Source organism: Panthera leo, chromosome C1 (assembly GCF_018350215.1).
Source record: "Panthera leo isolate Ple1 chromosome C1, P.leo_Ple1_pat1.1, whole genome shotgun sequence".
NCBI lineage: Eukaryota > Metazoa > Chordata > Mammalia > Carnivora > Felidae > Panthera > Panthera leo.
Genome location: NC_056686.1, coordinates 211798120 through 211813308, shown reverse-complemented (window position 1 = coordinate 211813308; position 15189 = coordinate 211798120). Strand labels below are relative to the sequence as shown.

General features: G+C 59.9%; 1 protein-coding gene across 1 annotated transcript; it reads right to left on the bottom strand.

Moving 5' to 3' along the window:
* Positions 1-962: 962 nt before the first annotated feature.
* ITM2C (integral membrane protein 2C) lies at positions 963-14564 on the bottom strand. Its single transcript, XM_042950461.1, has 6 exons — positions 14353-14564; positions 6539-6679; positions 4439-4627; positions 3348-3458; positions 2684-2834; positions 963-2176 (listed from the first exon to the last, which is right to left on the bottom strand). The coding sequence occupies exons 1-6, from the start codon at positions 14476-14478 to the stop codon at positions 2085-2087; spliced, it is 810 nt and encodes a 269-aa protein (XP_042806395.1). The 5' UTR covers positions 14479-14564; the 3' UTR covers positions 963-2084.
* Between the last annotated feature and the right edge of the window lie 625 nt (positions 14565-15189).

Sequence of the window (15189 nt, the reverse complement as noted above, 5' to 3'; positions counted from 1 at the left end):
CTCTGCGCTGACGGTGTGGAGCCTGCTTGGGATTCTCTCCCTCTCTCTCTGCCTCTCCCCTTGTGCACACGCACTCTCTCAAAATAAATAACTGCACTTAAAAAAAAAAACCCCACATGTGCCCCATTAATTATCCTCATATTTAAGACCATTTCCAGACCCTCCACTGAGTCCCGTTGACCTTTTCCTTTGCTACGTGGAACTCTTTAATTATAGTAGTTTATGATGTTTAATACCTGGAGGCTGTTCTTTCCCCTTATAAGGACTTCCAGACTATTCCCCATGTTTACTTTCCCAAAAGAACCTCGTCAAGTTAAACAATAAATCCCGTCAGCATTTTAATTGTGATTGCATTGCATGCAGATTGACGTCTTCCCAAGATTGCCTTTGAGAACAAGGTGTGTCTGCAAACTTGAGTCATTTATGTCCCTCACAGGTTTATTGAGCCAGACCAGTGGCAAGGATGTAGGCACCCACCCTCACCCCGGTCCCGTTGGGTCCACCCCGCCAAAGTTCCGGGAAGCTCTCCCACCACCTCGTCTGTAGAATGAGACCCTGTGACTCATGCCAACCTCAGCTCGGACCCACCGAGGTGGTTACTAATTGCCCCGAAACTGCGAAGAACACTACATCGTCCTTGTGCTTAAGGACAAGCAATAATGATGTCATCTCCCGTGCAGAACTAAACATGATGGTTTATAGGCACTTAAAAGCAGCCATGACCTTGGGCAAGTTACTTCCGGTCTCCAAGTCTACTCCAGGTCTACTCTTCCTGTAAAATGTGAATCGACCCAGCTCGGCCTGGTGTGAGGACTGAAGGGGACTGAGGGGACACGGATGCTCCTTGGCTGAACCTCTGCTGGCCTCCCCGCCCTCCGCATCCAGGCACCCCCGGCCAGCCTGCGGGATGGGGTGCACCTGCCCGGCGCCCTCCCCTACCCACTGCTCTCAAGTCAACGTCAGAAGTCAAACATTTTTATTGTTCTACAGACACTTCTGAAAAGGGATCTAATTGAGAAAATATACAAAGCATTTAAGACTTTCATCTCCAGAGAGCACCTAAGTCTGGCTGGAGGCGTCGAAGCCTCCTTTTCAAGGCTCAGGGCTGAGAACGGTTAGCATATTGAATGATCAGTAAAAACATGCAAAAGTGAGAAGGAAAAGGGAAAAAAGGCTGCATTCCTCCAAAGCCGGGGGACGGAATTTCAGAACGAGGGGGAGGCAGGGTGCACAAGTACCAGGTGGCTCTCCCTTCCCCCCACATTATCTTCTCAAACAGCTCCAAGCTTGGAGAAAGCAACGAGCCCACCCCCTCGTCTCTGCTCGGCGCTCAGCCCCGCAAGGCCGCCCACCTCGCTCTGTCCCCTTCCCGTGGCCATGGCTGCAGGACCCCACTTGTGCTCCTGGGGGGCCAGGGCGGGGGGCCCTGGCTCCTCCCTTCTTTGGTTCCACTCGGAGAACGATTGTGCTTGACGGACTCATCCCCACCCCTCGCTCCAGGCTCCCATTGGTGGGCTGAAGGCACTGACAGGAGTCCTGGGGGGAGAGCCCCAGGACACCGTCTTCCCTTGTGCTCTGGGGGGGGGGGGGGGTCCATCCCTGGGCACATGACCCTACCCTCAGCCCAGGGCTGGGTATCTGGACGCAGGAGGAAATGTGCTGTCCAAGGAACAAGCCTTTTGGGACTTTCCCAACTGTGCAGATATCTCTGAACCCCATACCACACCCCACCCTGTCCCCTTGCCCAGGACCCCCACATGCCCGGTCCCTCCGTCTAGCCCTCCCCCTGGGCTGCCAGTGCAGCTGTGGGCTGGCCCCAGCGGACCTGACTTCAGGATGGTGGTCCCAGAAACCACCCTGTGGCGCCCTCCTGTCCCCCAGACCTGGGAGCTCAGAAGAGGTGGGGCCTCAAGAGGTCACGGCTCTGGTACAGGGAGGCGGGCAGGGCTGGAAAGGAACCAGGAGACACGTCACATCTATGGAAAGGTCCAAAGTACAAGCTAAGCGAGGGGAAGGAGGAGGGCCGGAGTGGCCAGAAGGGAAAGAAGGAAGAGGGCAAGGGCGGGGCCTGGAAGGGGAGGCCCTCACACCACCCCGCAGATGAGGGTCTCCACCACGAAGGTGTTCTCGAAGTGGCGGATGGCATTGCAGTTCTTGGCCCCTCGCTTGTTGATCCCTGAGAGGGAACAGAGAAATCTCAGTGAGGACTGTGTCCCGGCCCAGTGGCGGCTGGGCTGCAAAGGCAATCAGACTGGGAACCTGAGCTGGACCACGGGACCTTGGGATCCTGGGGCGGGGCGGCGGGGGGAAGAGGCAGCCCCGGGAGAGACACCCAGACCCACTGAGAGGCAGTGCACTGAAGGGGTGAGAGCCCAGCTCTGCCATCTTCCCTGCTGTGCGACCTCAGGGGTGTTACTGAACCTCTCTGTGCCTCCGTTTCCTCATCTTTCAAAGGGACAGCGAGAATAATGACGGTGGGGATAACTCACACCGTCTCAGAAGGACATAAAGAGTGTAAACCAGGGCCTGGCCCATAGGACGTGCTCAGTCACCATTAGCTGTTACTACTGCTGCTACCTTCTGAGCTCTGGGAGGGCTGCTCTCCAGCCACGGGGCCCGGCACGGCCGGATGATGGTTTAGAGCTCAGGGCAGGGGCCCAGACGGGAGGAGCTGGCCACTCACGCCTCCGGGTAGCCCGGCGCCGCAGCCGGTAGGTGTCCTTCCCGCTGCACAGGTGGTAGATGAAGGAGCCCAGGGCCTCCTTGTCGCTGACGTGCTCCGTGACCACCATCTCCTCCTGGATGATGTACGTCTGCGGGAGGTAGGTCCCTCTCTGCAAAGGGAGAAGCCGCAGCGCCGGCTCAGTACCCGGGGCTCTCCTCCCTCGGGGTCCCCTGGCCCACTGTCCGCTCCCCACTCCGGCAGGGTCCCGTCCGCACGCGTCCGCCTCCCCCATCCAGAGGCCCCGGGCCTCGCCCTTCTGACGTCTCCAGGCACCTTCCGTTTGTGCCAAGCACTGGTGCCCGCCGTGCCGCACGTGTGGGGGTCTGGTCTCCCACGGGGAGTGCTGCTCGGGGAGGGGGGCGACCCCACCTGTTCCCTGCGCTGCTGAAGCGGGGCACGGCCTAGGAGGCTACAAAGCTGGAGAGGGAGCGGAAGCGTGGTGGGGAGAAGAAAAGGAGACGTGTGGACTCTGGGCGTGGGAGAAGGAAGATGGAGAAGGCGGGAACCGATCCGGGGTGCTGGGCCCCGCTGACAGCAACGCCCCCGGGCCCCCTGACCCCCACAGCAGGAGGCTCCCTTGCCCCGGGCCTGGCCTCTACGAGGCAGCGGGGCCCCTGCTCACCTTCACATTCATGAGGAGCTCCCAGAAGTTGCGAGGGGGCAGCACGATGGTGGTGTTGAGCTCGATAACATAGCACTTGTCCAGGGAGATGTCATGGTAGGCGGTGAGCCCCTGGGCAGGAGGAGGGGCCCCGTCAGTCCCTGCAGTCGAGGGCCTGGCCTGGGTGGGCTGGGAGGCACCAGCCCTACCACGCCGGTGCGATGCACCCGCGGTTCCCGAACACCCGGGCGGGTGCTCCTGGGCTCCTGCTCGTCTCCTAGCCTGTATTTGCGGGGACTTCCACTTACTACGTGAAAAACACCAACTGTCCAGGGCCTCGGTCGTTACAAGGGCTCTTCTCATGGGATCCCAGAGCTGAGGTTTGGGGAAGCCAGTAATGTTCCAATCGTGCATTCCATCAGACCTCTGAGGTCCCGGCATCCCTGCGGACAGCCAGGACCCTCAGCAGGAGATGCTCCGTCCCTGGCTCTCTGGGGGGTTTCGGCTGGAAGACTGTCCAGGATACGGAGTGAAGGGATCGTACTGGACAATCCCTAGGAAACTCTGGGAGGCAAGTTCGGGGGGACAGATAGCTGGAGAGCCTGTGTTTCACGGGCCTCAAAACGGTCACTGGCAACAGAAGCGCGAAGGATGGTTACCTCTGGGGAGGGGGTACTGGCTGGGGCGAGGGGAGGGCACCAGGGAACCTTCCGGAATGCTGGCCGAGGTCCAGATTTGATCCGGGTGGCACTACATGGGGGCCTCGGAGAAAATCCACTAAGCTGTACACGTCACGAGCTTGACTGGCGTGCCCTACCTCAAAACAAAGGCACCGCAAAATACCCAGTTGAAAGGAACATCGGCCTCGCCATGACAGCCAGCGTCCACACTAGCTCACATTCAGTGAGAAACGCTACCCCTACGCAACAGAAGCGAGGTCTTTAAAATCCTGATAAAGCGGACCCGTAGACGTCTGCCAGACATAGTTGCCGTCACAGACGGAGGTACCACGGGCGCTCGTATTCTCCTTTCTCACGACCCTTGGTGGAAGGGGGTTCTGGGCCTTTAGGACACCCTTCCACCACTCCTGCCCCGGCCCCGGCCGGCCTCACCCGCTGGAAGTCATGAATGATGTCTGCAGGGTCCCCGCCGCCGAACTGGGGCACGGGCACATTGATGCGTTCATAGTTCTCTTCGAGGTAGATCTTCACGTCCTCCTCCAGCTCCATCCGAGTGCGGACCTGGGAGGACAGGGAGTCCTCGTAGAGAACGCCACAGTGGAAGAAGTTGTCCCGGGCCAGCTGGGCAAGGTGGAGGAAGAGACAGGCAGACCGGTCACACGGCGCCTCTGGCACGGCCACCCCGCCCACCCCACTGCGCCACGACCCCCAAGGCCTGGGCAAGCACGAAGTGTGGGACTAATGAGACCCATTTCACAGGTGGAGAAACTGAGGAGCACGGGGAGTCAGGGAGGGTTGAGCGGGATCTGCCAGGTCCCAGGTGAACAACCTCTCTGGCCTTCAGTTTCCCCATCCGTGAAACGAGGTGATCCATCAGGCTTTTTCTGGCCTCTGGGTCCATGAGCCTGTGACTGAAATGGGATGGATCGGCAGGGGTAGGACCCGGCCACCACGTGTCCTCCACAGGGGGACAGACCCCCAAGCAAGAGCCTGGAGTGGATGGGGGGGCCCTTAGGGGCAAACACAGGAGCCCCGGATTGAACAGGCTGGGTGCCCAGGAGGGAGGAGAGTCGCTCAGAGAAAATCAGCTGCGTGAAGATTCTGGAGGCATCACCACAGCCAACCCCGTGTGCAACCTCACTCAAGTTCCACCACCTTCCCTGGACACCGGGCCCCACGAGCAACACTGTGCCTCTATCTGCAGAGCAGGCCTAACGGCTCCATCAACAAGGGCAGGGGGGCTGTGTGACCTGACCGAGGCCCAGTGATGTGCCCATGTGCACTTCTCCGGGGCTCCTCCAGATCTGTGTACAGACTCCTGGCCTGTCACGGGCAGAATTCCCCTTTCTGTTGCAGTGTAAGTTCTCCCAGAGCATGAATCATCGCACATGAATCATACTGTCCAGGGCACGGACTCAGAGGCCGCTCTGAGGTTCCCCTAGTCCCCAGCAGTTGGGGTGGGGTGAGAAGCCCCAGGAGGGCACAAGTTGGGGCTGGGGACAGAGGGGGCCAGGAGCCAGGCAGGCTCCTAAGGGCCACAGGAAAGGGCCCAGGGGAGGACTCCCATGGGAAAGGGAGAACCGGGAACACGCGGGGAGCTGGCCGTGGAGGGGGAAGATGGGGAGGCGGTGGCGGGGGGGAGCCAAAAAAAAAAGGGAAGTCGGCAGGTGTGTGGGAGCTGAGGTTTCTAGGGGAAAGTCACATGGAATACAAAAACTCTTCAGTAATTTCCATCATGGAAAAACTAAGTAACAAAGCGAAAAGCCAATGCTTGAGGGTGGGAGGTCACTTGGGTCATAAATGACTGGCAATTCTCAGCTTCTTTGTCACTCTGAAATTCCCTGTTCAGTGCACTTACGGTTATTCTTTTGAGCTTTAATTTAACTCCCTTGGTGGCAACTGTCTCCCTCCCCAGATCTGGGCTGATCGCAAGGTCACCGTGACCATGACCAGTCCTCCCGCCCAGCTTCGTGCCCCTCCTTGGCTGTGTGAGTAGATAACGGGGGTGCTGTCACAGGCGGAGGCCACCCCTTGCGGGAGGTGGGGGTGCATCCGTCCACTATCCGGCTCTCTGCCTTCCTTGTTTTGTGACCCAAGCAAACGTCCAAGGCATGACCCCCGGCCACAGGGTCCAGCTCTAGAGGGATCACAGAGTTCCGATTTCTTCTGGATCTGAGTTTCTGGTGGTAACACTCCAGGGTAACACTGTGGGAAGGGGCGATGGATTCCAGTCCCAGCTCGCCCGCCACTAACTGTGTTCCTGGGAGAGCTCCTGGGTGGCCTCAGGCGTGTCTGAAGACATGGCTAAGGACACTCTACCAGGGTCCGTAGGGGTCAGAGGGCGGGGCTCCAGTTCTGTCTCCGGGACCAGGCAAGAGGCTGGCATGAGCCCAAGGAGGCCCCATGGAGGGAGGATGCGGGTCTTTGGTGCTTGGCTGGGCATTCACTCCCACCTGGGGGCAGGTCACCTGCTGTCCCCCCTCCTCACAAGCCTTTCCCCGAGCCCCGTGCCTCCCTCCCGCCTGGCCTCACCTGTGCGAGGAAGAAGTATCTGTAGATGTAGACGGAGGCGAACACGAGGCCCATGAGCAAGACGACCATGCCCATCGACAGGTAGCACACGCCGCCCACAGAGCCCCCCTTCTTGTAGCGGTGGTGGGGGGGGCGCTCCTCCTGTGGACAGCAGTGCTGGGTCAGCCAGAGAGATGGTGGTCCCGCACCTCTGGGGACCCTCCCACCCCCTTCCCGGAAGTGAGATCTCACCCTGCCGGCCGGGAGCGAGCCTTGGGAAAAAGGGGAGAGGAGAACGGGGCCGGGGACACACGAGCATCATCTGGAAGGGATGCCCCGCCAGGGTCCTCCCAGCTTCCTCCCAGGTAAAGAGAAACTGAGACCCGCATCAAAGCCATACATAACGACCCACTGGGATTAAGCGGGCAGGTTTGGATTATCCATGCCATTAGTACTCTTTATTATGCCAGCTGTGATCACGATATATACTCTTCAACACAGAATGGGGGAAGCACAGATATGGCCTTAATAACTGCACCAGACCTGGGAACCTATAGGAAATGGGGTGCACTGGGCAGGCTGGGAGCCAGAGAAGGCTTTGGATCCACCCGAAAGCTGGGGTGCACAGGGTGGGCTGGAATTGGGGCAGCGGGAGGTGCCTGCTGGGCTCCCCCCAGAAGCCCATGGCAGGCAGTAGTCACCGGCTGATGGAAACAGAGGCTCCAGGAGGCGCATGGGGTCTGGGCACGGTGCTGGTCTCCCTTGGACCCGGCGGCCCTAAGCCTGCGATCCATGCTGGGCACAGCTCAGCTACGGCCCCACACAGGCACCGGCTGGCAGTGTTAAATAGGCTGTCAGGAGTGAAGCCTGAAGGCCGAAGTCTGGAGGCTCCTGGACAAAACCTGCTCTGGGGAAGCCAGACTTGGGCTCAGAACAGTAGCCACAGGTCTGCCAAGAAGCAGCAAGTTCAACTGACCGAACTTTAGGGCACACGGGTCTGGGCTGGTGGACGAAGGTGTGTGCGTAGATCTCAGTGACACCGCTTTACCCAGAGCACTGGACTGAGAGTCTAAGGATTCAGGCTCTTAATGAGCCTTGGCCATCTCTCTTGTTTGTGCACGTCCTCCCTTGCACCCCTGCCCTAACCCGGGCCCTCACCCACCCTGGGAGATGTTGTAAAAGCCCAGGCCTGTCTCGGCCTCCGCTGTCCACCCTTCACACCCTCCTCCATGGTGTCCAGGCACAGTCATGGTGAGGTCAGAGTCCAGGCCCAAGGACTCCCCACCCTCCAGGAGCTGAGGCAGGGTGGGTGAAGGGAAGGAGTTCCGGTCTCCACGTAAGCCACAAACTGTCTGCTTAGCCCCTTTTGTGCCAGGTTTCCTGTCTCCCTTTACGCTGGGGGACTGGGGACACAGTTCAGGTCCAAGTTACCCTGGAGAAGCCCTTATCTCTTAGCCCAGCACAGGGGGCCTGGCCTGGTGGGGGTGAGGCACGGCCTGTTGTGATGCCCAGGCCCCAATCCCTGAGGCCTCCTGGCTTACAGCATACAGGGCATGGGGCCCAGGCCTCAGGGAGTGGAGGGGTAACCATCAGATGGGGCAAATGCCTCCCGCTCTCCCACACACCCTCAAAGCCCAGGAAAAGGACAAAAATACCACGAGGACCCTCCCCCTCACTGGGCACACCCATCACCAGACCAGCTGGTCCCCCGCCTCTGCACCATGGGACAGACACAGGACGGACAGGTGCCCAGGCCCATCTTGTTCCCCAACACCACAGTCTGCCCTCGGGGGAGGTCGCCTGGCGCGGGTGGGAGGTCAAACCCATTGTGCCAAATTCACTAGCTGAGCCCCTCTGCAGGCCTGGGGACCCTCCCCAGCCCGGCCCTGCTGCAGGGGTCCTGTGATCCAGACCAGAGAGGTAAATTCATGAGACCACCCACTTGGCTGGCATCTCCTCCACACGCTCGGGCCCTCTAACCAAGGTCCGACAGGAGCCAGGGGATTATAATGGTTTTGACTTTCAACGGGCTCCCAGGAGCAGCACAGGACGGGGCAGCCTGACAGCCAAAGTGCCACGAGGCACCCGCCACCCGGGGGCCTCTGTGGAGGAGGGTCGTGGCGTCTCTGCTCTTCCACCGGCGGCAGACCCAGGAGACAGGTCAGGCTGTCGTGCCAGCTGTGGATCCTGCCCCTGGGGCTGGACGTTCACAGACAGTGGGGTGAGTGGTGGCCCCAAGTTGAGAGAGGCCTCAGCGGGGGCCGGGATCCCCCGTGAGGGGAGCATCTCTCAGGAAGTGTGAAGAGGCAGGGATTGAAGGAGACCAGGAACCCGAGAGCCCTTTGTCAAGGATGAAGTGCTAGATAAAAATAGCAGATCTTTATCAGCTGAAACTTTCCTTTTCAGGGCCAATGCCAGGGCCAGCTGTAGAGACTGCACCCTGGCCATGCGGTCAGAAAACCAGAGAAGCCAGCTTGTGAGAACTGCTTTTAAAAAGAACAAAACAAAACAAAGCCAATGGGCCACAAGCGAGAGCCTGAGGGCCTGCTCCACAACGAAGTTCACAGACAAGGAGGCTGGTTTTAGAGCAGCCTTTCTAGCCTTTCTGCTTCTGGCTGGGTCAGTGCCTGGGGCACGGCTGCGGCTCTAGGGCTGAGAAGAACGCAGCCTCCAACAGGCCCCCTGGATACCACTCTCCGTCCCTACTCTGTGGGGGTCACTGTGAAGGTTGAGGATCCCCGGCTGTCCTAGGTGTGTGGGGACATACCCCTCACGTGTCTGGGGCTAACACAGAGCTCCCTATCCCACCTTTACTGACGCCCCCTAGTGCGTGCCTGAGGCTCAGCTGCCCTGCTCCCCTCCCTAAGCCCACACCCCTCCTGCCTGCAGGGCCCAAACCTCAGAAAATTCAGGGCTGAGCAGCAGGCAGGAAGGGAAAGCAGGACCAGAGCTTGCCAGGAAGCAGACTGGAAGCCATGGATGTCCCTTCTTGGAGACAAAAGGCACTTCAGACATCAAGCCCCCCTACCCGCCCCCCCCCCCCCCGCAGGAGAAAGGACCCCTGAATCCTGCCCCGAAGCTGCCATTGCTTGCCTGGCCCTGAGCTCCACAATGGAGAACCTGGGGACTCCTGGCTGTCCAGCTCACCGGGAAGGACTGTGGAGAAGCTTGCTTCCTGAGACCCCTGAGCTGCTTCGCTTATGCTGGAGACTCAGGAAAATGCTGCCCCCCCACCCCCCCACCCCCGCATGGAGCAGCCAGACATTTGGGGGGGCTTTCACTTGGAAAGTGGAAAAACATTGCATACTGTCTCCAAGGCAACTGGGCTTTCTGAGCAAAGTGCTTTGCTGTGCACTCGTGTGGGGCACGTGAGCCAGCCGTGCGGGGACCTGGAGGGGCCCGGGCCTCCTCTGCCCACGGCACCAAGGCCCGCAATGGCGCTCATTAAATGATTTAGCAAAGCCAGGGCCACAGCGGTCAAGGGGAACCCAGCCAACTGGAGCATTAACTCAGCGGACTCCCATGGCTCCTGGAGATCCCCCCAGCTAGAGCCTCTCAGTAACAATGCCCAAATTAACTGCAAGCAGATTAAACTACAGTCGCAGGCTGCTGGGAGGAGGCTGGCAGGGGAGTCAGAAATGCACTTGCTGTAGCCCAGGCTGACAGCTGGAGAGGGAGGGGTTCCTGCCCGGCCTCCTTGGTATCATTCTTCTTCAGCATCTTTCTTTCCTAGGCTGCAGACCACAGATTCAAGGGCACCAACGTGTGTGTGTGTGTGTGTGTGTGTGTGTGTGTGTGAGAGAGAGAGAGACAGAGAGACAGAGAGACAAAGACAGAGACAGAGAGAGAGAGAGACCTAGTGAAGGTGAGGGGAGTGGGCAAATGCCCACTGTCCACAGGAGCACAGAGAGCTATGTTTTATGTACAAATGCCCACGGGGACTCATGGACTCGCTCTCAGTGGAACCCCATTCCTATCGTGTGGCTCAGCGGCTTGGACACACGCCGGGTGAGTAAGCACAGCGTGGACCCCTGCACCACCCTCTGCTTTGCTTGGCCAGGCTGGGCCCATTCTCTCATCTATTCCGGTCCTGATGGTCAAGATGAGACTCTAGAGAACAAAGGCTCCGAAGGATGAGAAGCAAAGCTGGCTGCTGACAGAGCTCTCCTGGGGGAGAGAGAACTTGGAGAGTGTGTGTGTTGGGGGATAGCCAGGCTGTGCTTCCGTGATTTTACCATAAACATTTTTTTTTCTTCTAAGAGGAACTCATCCTCCCTGGCGGTACTGACAGCCTTGAAACATGCAAGGACCGGCCCAGAAAAGCAAATAGAAAAGAGAGGGAAATAGAGAGGGAAGAGAAAAACCACTGTGGTGTGTGCCCCAAAGCCAAAGCCCCTCTGGGAAGGCCCAGGACAGACCACGAAGGGGACCAAAGCCCCCACCCCTCCACGAGGTAGGACCAGGAACAGGACCACCTGTCCACAAAGGTCCTTTTTTTCAGCTCAGCGGGCAGGGCCAGCGGGTACTGGGGCACTGGGGCAGGAAGACTCCACGCCCACCAGTACCGCCCTCCAGGCTGGCAGGGGACCCTCCCCCAACCACTCTGGGAGACCCAGCTCCCGCCTGCCAAGGGCCCGAGGCCAGGACTCGGAAAGTGAAATCTGATCCCCAGGTATGCAGCTGGGGGAGGGGGCGACACAGGAGCCATTAATCAAAGGCAAGGCCAAGGAGAAAATTACCGGGGGCTGAGAAGATGATGGTATTGAACATGTCTCTCTCCTCTTGCAGCCCCCCCCCCCACCATTTGCAGCCCCCCAGCCCAGTCCCGTGTGTACACGCCCACACCTGGCTGTGTGTGTGTGTGCGCGTGTGTGTGTGTACGTGTGCACTCAAGCACAAGCAGATGGACGGGAGAGGGGAGCCAGGCTGAGAGGTGCAGGGCTGGCCAGAGGGTGCTAAGAGGGGGTGCTTCCCGGCCAACCCACTTTCCAAGCTGGCTTCCGGCCAGTCGCCCATCAGCGCAGGCTTCTCATTATCTCAGAGGCGAGCGCCAAGGGGAGGGTGGGCAGCTGGAGGCCCAGCTGGGCCCCCACCCCCATCCCTTCCCGGCCCACTGAGGCACTTCCTTCCAGCAGCAGGTCTGGGGACAGAATCCTCGTTGTATTTCAGTTTTTGCTCAGAAGCAGGGGGAGCCCCGCTGTGGGGGTGCTGCTGAGGTCTCACCCTGGCCCTGTAAGCCTGTACACAGGTGGACGTTTTGCTCTAACGGCCACGGGGGAGCTCACTGCTGAGGGCGTTCGCAAACTCATCTGTTCATCAAGCGGTCCTTCTAGGGCTTTAAATCTGGTTTTGGAGTCCAGTTCAGTGGCCAAGGAGGGTTCTCGGGTCACCCTCAGCCAGAGGAAACCTTCTGCAAAGCTTTCTTCCGCATCCTCATCAGCACGGGGCAAACCTCAAACGCTCTGTCTTGACAAAGCAGATGGCCGGGCCTCCCAGTCTGCCTGCCTGTCCCACCCACCTTCTCCTTCTAATAAATGGTACCCTAATAATGGTGGCACTGTGTCTGAATGCTGGGTGCCTGCTGCGCTCGCTGCCAGAGACAGGAGAGGGGACTTGATCTACGCCCCCTGGTTATTGGACGTGAGAAGTGTGCCCCTTGGCCAGGTGAGGGCACATCGGCTCAGAGTTGTGAACTCTCTTCCCCACTCCAGTTCCATCAGGCAACTGTCAGAGCCAACAGGCAACATCCAACAGGGCCTCGGGAAGCTGCGATAGTTTACTGCTATGCACTTCTGTCCTAGTGGTGGTGGTGGTGGGGGGGGTTAATCCTCCTCCTGGGCCCCCAGTGCTCCTCCTTGCCAATGAAGACAGCTAGGGGACCCGCCCAGCTAACAAGGTTTGGGAGAGGAGGCTGGCTCATCAGGCCCAAGGCCATTCCAAACAGCACCAGGAAGGTGTTGAGATTTCCACTTCACACTGGGTGAGGGGGAAAAGACGATGCCCGATGTCAGAGCCAGAAGCTGGTTGTCAGTTACTGCCAAGGGGATGCTGGCATCTGCCATCTAGCCCGGCACCATCAGGAGGCTGCTGGAGAATGTGCCACTCCGGTGAAATTTGGTGGACCTTCTCAGAGTCTGAATTACATCCTCCTACTGTCTGGCTGGTTTCCCCTTCCGCTTGAAGCCTGTAGCTCTCAGAAGCAGGGTCCTGAATTCCAGGCCTGAGCTGGGCAGCAGGCCCTGGGAGAAGAGAGGGGCCAGCCAGGTCCCATCCCCACTCCCTCCCTGGGCTGGGAGGAGGGGAGGAGGCGGGCTCCTTGGTGAAGGGAGGAAAGAAGCTTGAAGAGACCCTTGCAAACTTTTAAAGCTGCAGACCATGGTCTTCAAATATGGAATGTCCCCTCCCATCTAAACATCGGATAAAGACTGAGTTGCTCTGGTTGGGGGTGCAGAGCAACCCCCCAACCCAGCCCAGGTGGTCCTGGATGATGCAGTGACCACACCAGGGCAGGGGAGCTGGCCTGAGGCTGCTCCGTGCATTTCACACTCAGGGTCTCTGCTGGGGCTGTGACACCCACCTGAGGCCCCTCTCCAGCGTGCCCTCCAGCAGGGCCCAGGTTTCCCCCCCTGCCCCGCAGCCCCCAGAATACTCCAGGCAGGGTTGAGTCTGAGCCACAAAACTTGGGGAGGGATCTTGCCCTGAGAAAGACTCCTCAGAAGCCAGCAGGGGGAAGAGAAGGGGAGTGGACAAAGACGTCGCAAGTCCAGTCTCGACGGGACTGCTTGGCGCGCCCGAAGACCGCCGCAGCCGACGGTTACCGACGGTTACGTGGACACCTTTGCCGGGGCACAATACAGCCTGGCTGGACCAGCTCTCCCTCCCCTCGCCTCCCTGCCCGCCACGCGTCCTGCCCTCTCCGGGTCAGACTCCACGCAGCTCAGACAGTTTTCCACTGGCGGAAATGCCTTCTCTCCCCCAGGCAGGAGGGAAGGGGGAGGAGGGGGAGGACGCCGGAGGGGGCGGGCTGCACCGAGGCCCGCCCCCACAAAGAGCCTCCAGGATGCGGGAGGGCACCGGGGCAGTGGGGGAGCCTCCCGGCGGGATGGAGAGAGCCGCCCAGAACGAGAGCCGGGAGAGGAAGGAAGCCGGGAGCAGGGAGACCCAGACGGCATGGGGTGGGGAAATCAGGGCGCCTGGCCTCATAATTTCGAACCTCGAATCCCAAACGTGCAGCCGGGCCGGTTCTGGCTTATTTCCATTTCTTCACTTTCTTGTCCACCAATTTAGGTGCAGACCAGCAGCACATTCCCCGCCCCCCACAGCATCCCCCCCATTAGGGACGAAATCAATGGCCCCTCCTCCTTCGTTGGCACCAGACTCCCCCCACCCCCCGCCCCGCCATTCCCTACCAATCATGACCCACCCCCAGTTTGGGGAAACCCAGTCCAACCCCTCTCCCATCCCCCACCGGGGACTCGACTCTCTCGGCCCCTCCTCCTTGATTAGAACCAGACGCATACCCCCCACCAACATTCCTCCAACTTATTTCTACCAGCCCCTTCCCCTGTCTTGGGGCCAGCCGCCTAGCCCCTCCACTTTTGGAAGAGACCTCGAGCGTTTCCCTCCTTGGGGACCTGTGACTCGGACCCCTCCCACTCTTCGGACTTTTGCTTTCGGTTGCCGTTTTAAGAGAGGACCCAAGCCCCCTCCCCACTCTGGGATGAATGGCCCATTGCGGACCCTCACTCCACTCCGATCACCGCTCCCGGACCCCGATGCACCTAGAGCAGTTCCCGGGGCCGGCGGGGCGCGCCTCGACCCCCGGCCCCTCTTACCCGAGCCGGCGTCAGCAGGATTTCAGCGGCCGGGGCCCGAGCCGCGGCCGACGCCGAGGCCGAAGCCTTGTCGGCCTTGTCGCCCTTGATGCCGGCCACGGCGGGCTGGAAGCTGATCTTCACCATGGCTGCGCCCGGCCGCGCGTCCGCCCTGCAGCCTCTGCCCGTGCAGCCTCTATCTGTGCAGCCGCCTCTCCGCGCTCCGCAGGCACCGGAAGTTTGGACGGTGTTCGCGTCCCTCCCCCTAGCCCCGCCCCCAGTCCGCCCCGCCCCGCCCCGCCCCGCCCCCCACAGGAGGGTCTTGGCGCTGGCGGCGCCTGCGCCCCCTTCCAGCCCCTGGGGCGCGCAGTGACCCCTGCCGGGCGCTCTGCTCCGTTCGAGGGAGGGCTGAGGTTTACTCACACACTCGCTCATTCACTCACTCACTCACTCACTCCATTCATCCATCCATCCAATCACCCATGGACTAAGCCCCTTTCGCAGACTTTTTCCTTCTAGCTTCCTCTCCGAGACCAGCATCCCCGTAACACAGCCTTTGTTAAAAGAATGTTTGCCCAGCAAATGCGCCTTCTACACAAATGCCCCGTCTCTCCTGCTCCCTTTCATATCCTCCTCTTTGGAAACACTGACTGCCCCTACTGCACCTGTCCCCACTGCTCCCCACCTGTCCTGACCCAGGAGGAGGCTTCAAGGCCAGGTGCCCAACTGCTTGCCTGCATCCTGCATCCATCCACGTCTCTTTTCATTCTCCATCATCCTTTTTCCTTCATTTTTCATTCCTGTAGAACCTTCCTGAGGGGCTCTGGGGATGCGTGCTAAGGATGCTGGGAGTAGAGA

Coding starts and splice junctions, on each gene's coding strand:
- ITM2C (XM_042950461.1), bottom strand. CDS start 14,478: ATGGTGAAGATCAGCTTCCAGCCCGCCGTGGCCGGCATCAAGGGCGAC. Junction 6,680..14,352: donor TCCTGCTGACGCCGGCTCGG/GTAAGAGGGGCC, acceptor TGCTGTCCACAG/GAGGAGCGCCCCCCCCACCA. Junction 3,459..4,438: donor TCATTCATGACTTCCAGCGG/GTGAGGCCGGCC, acceptor CCTCCTGCCCAG/GGGCTCACCGCCTACCATGA.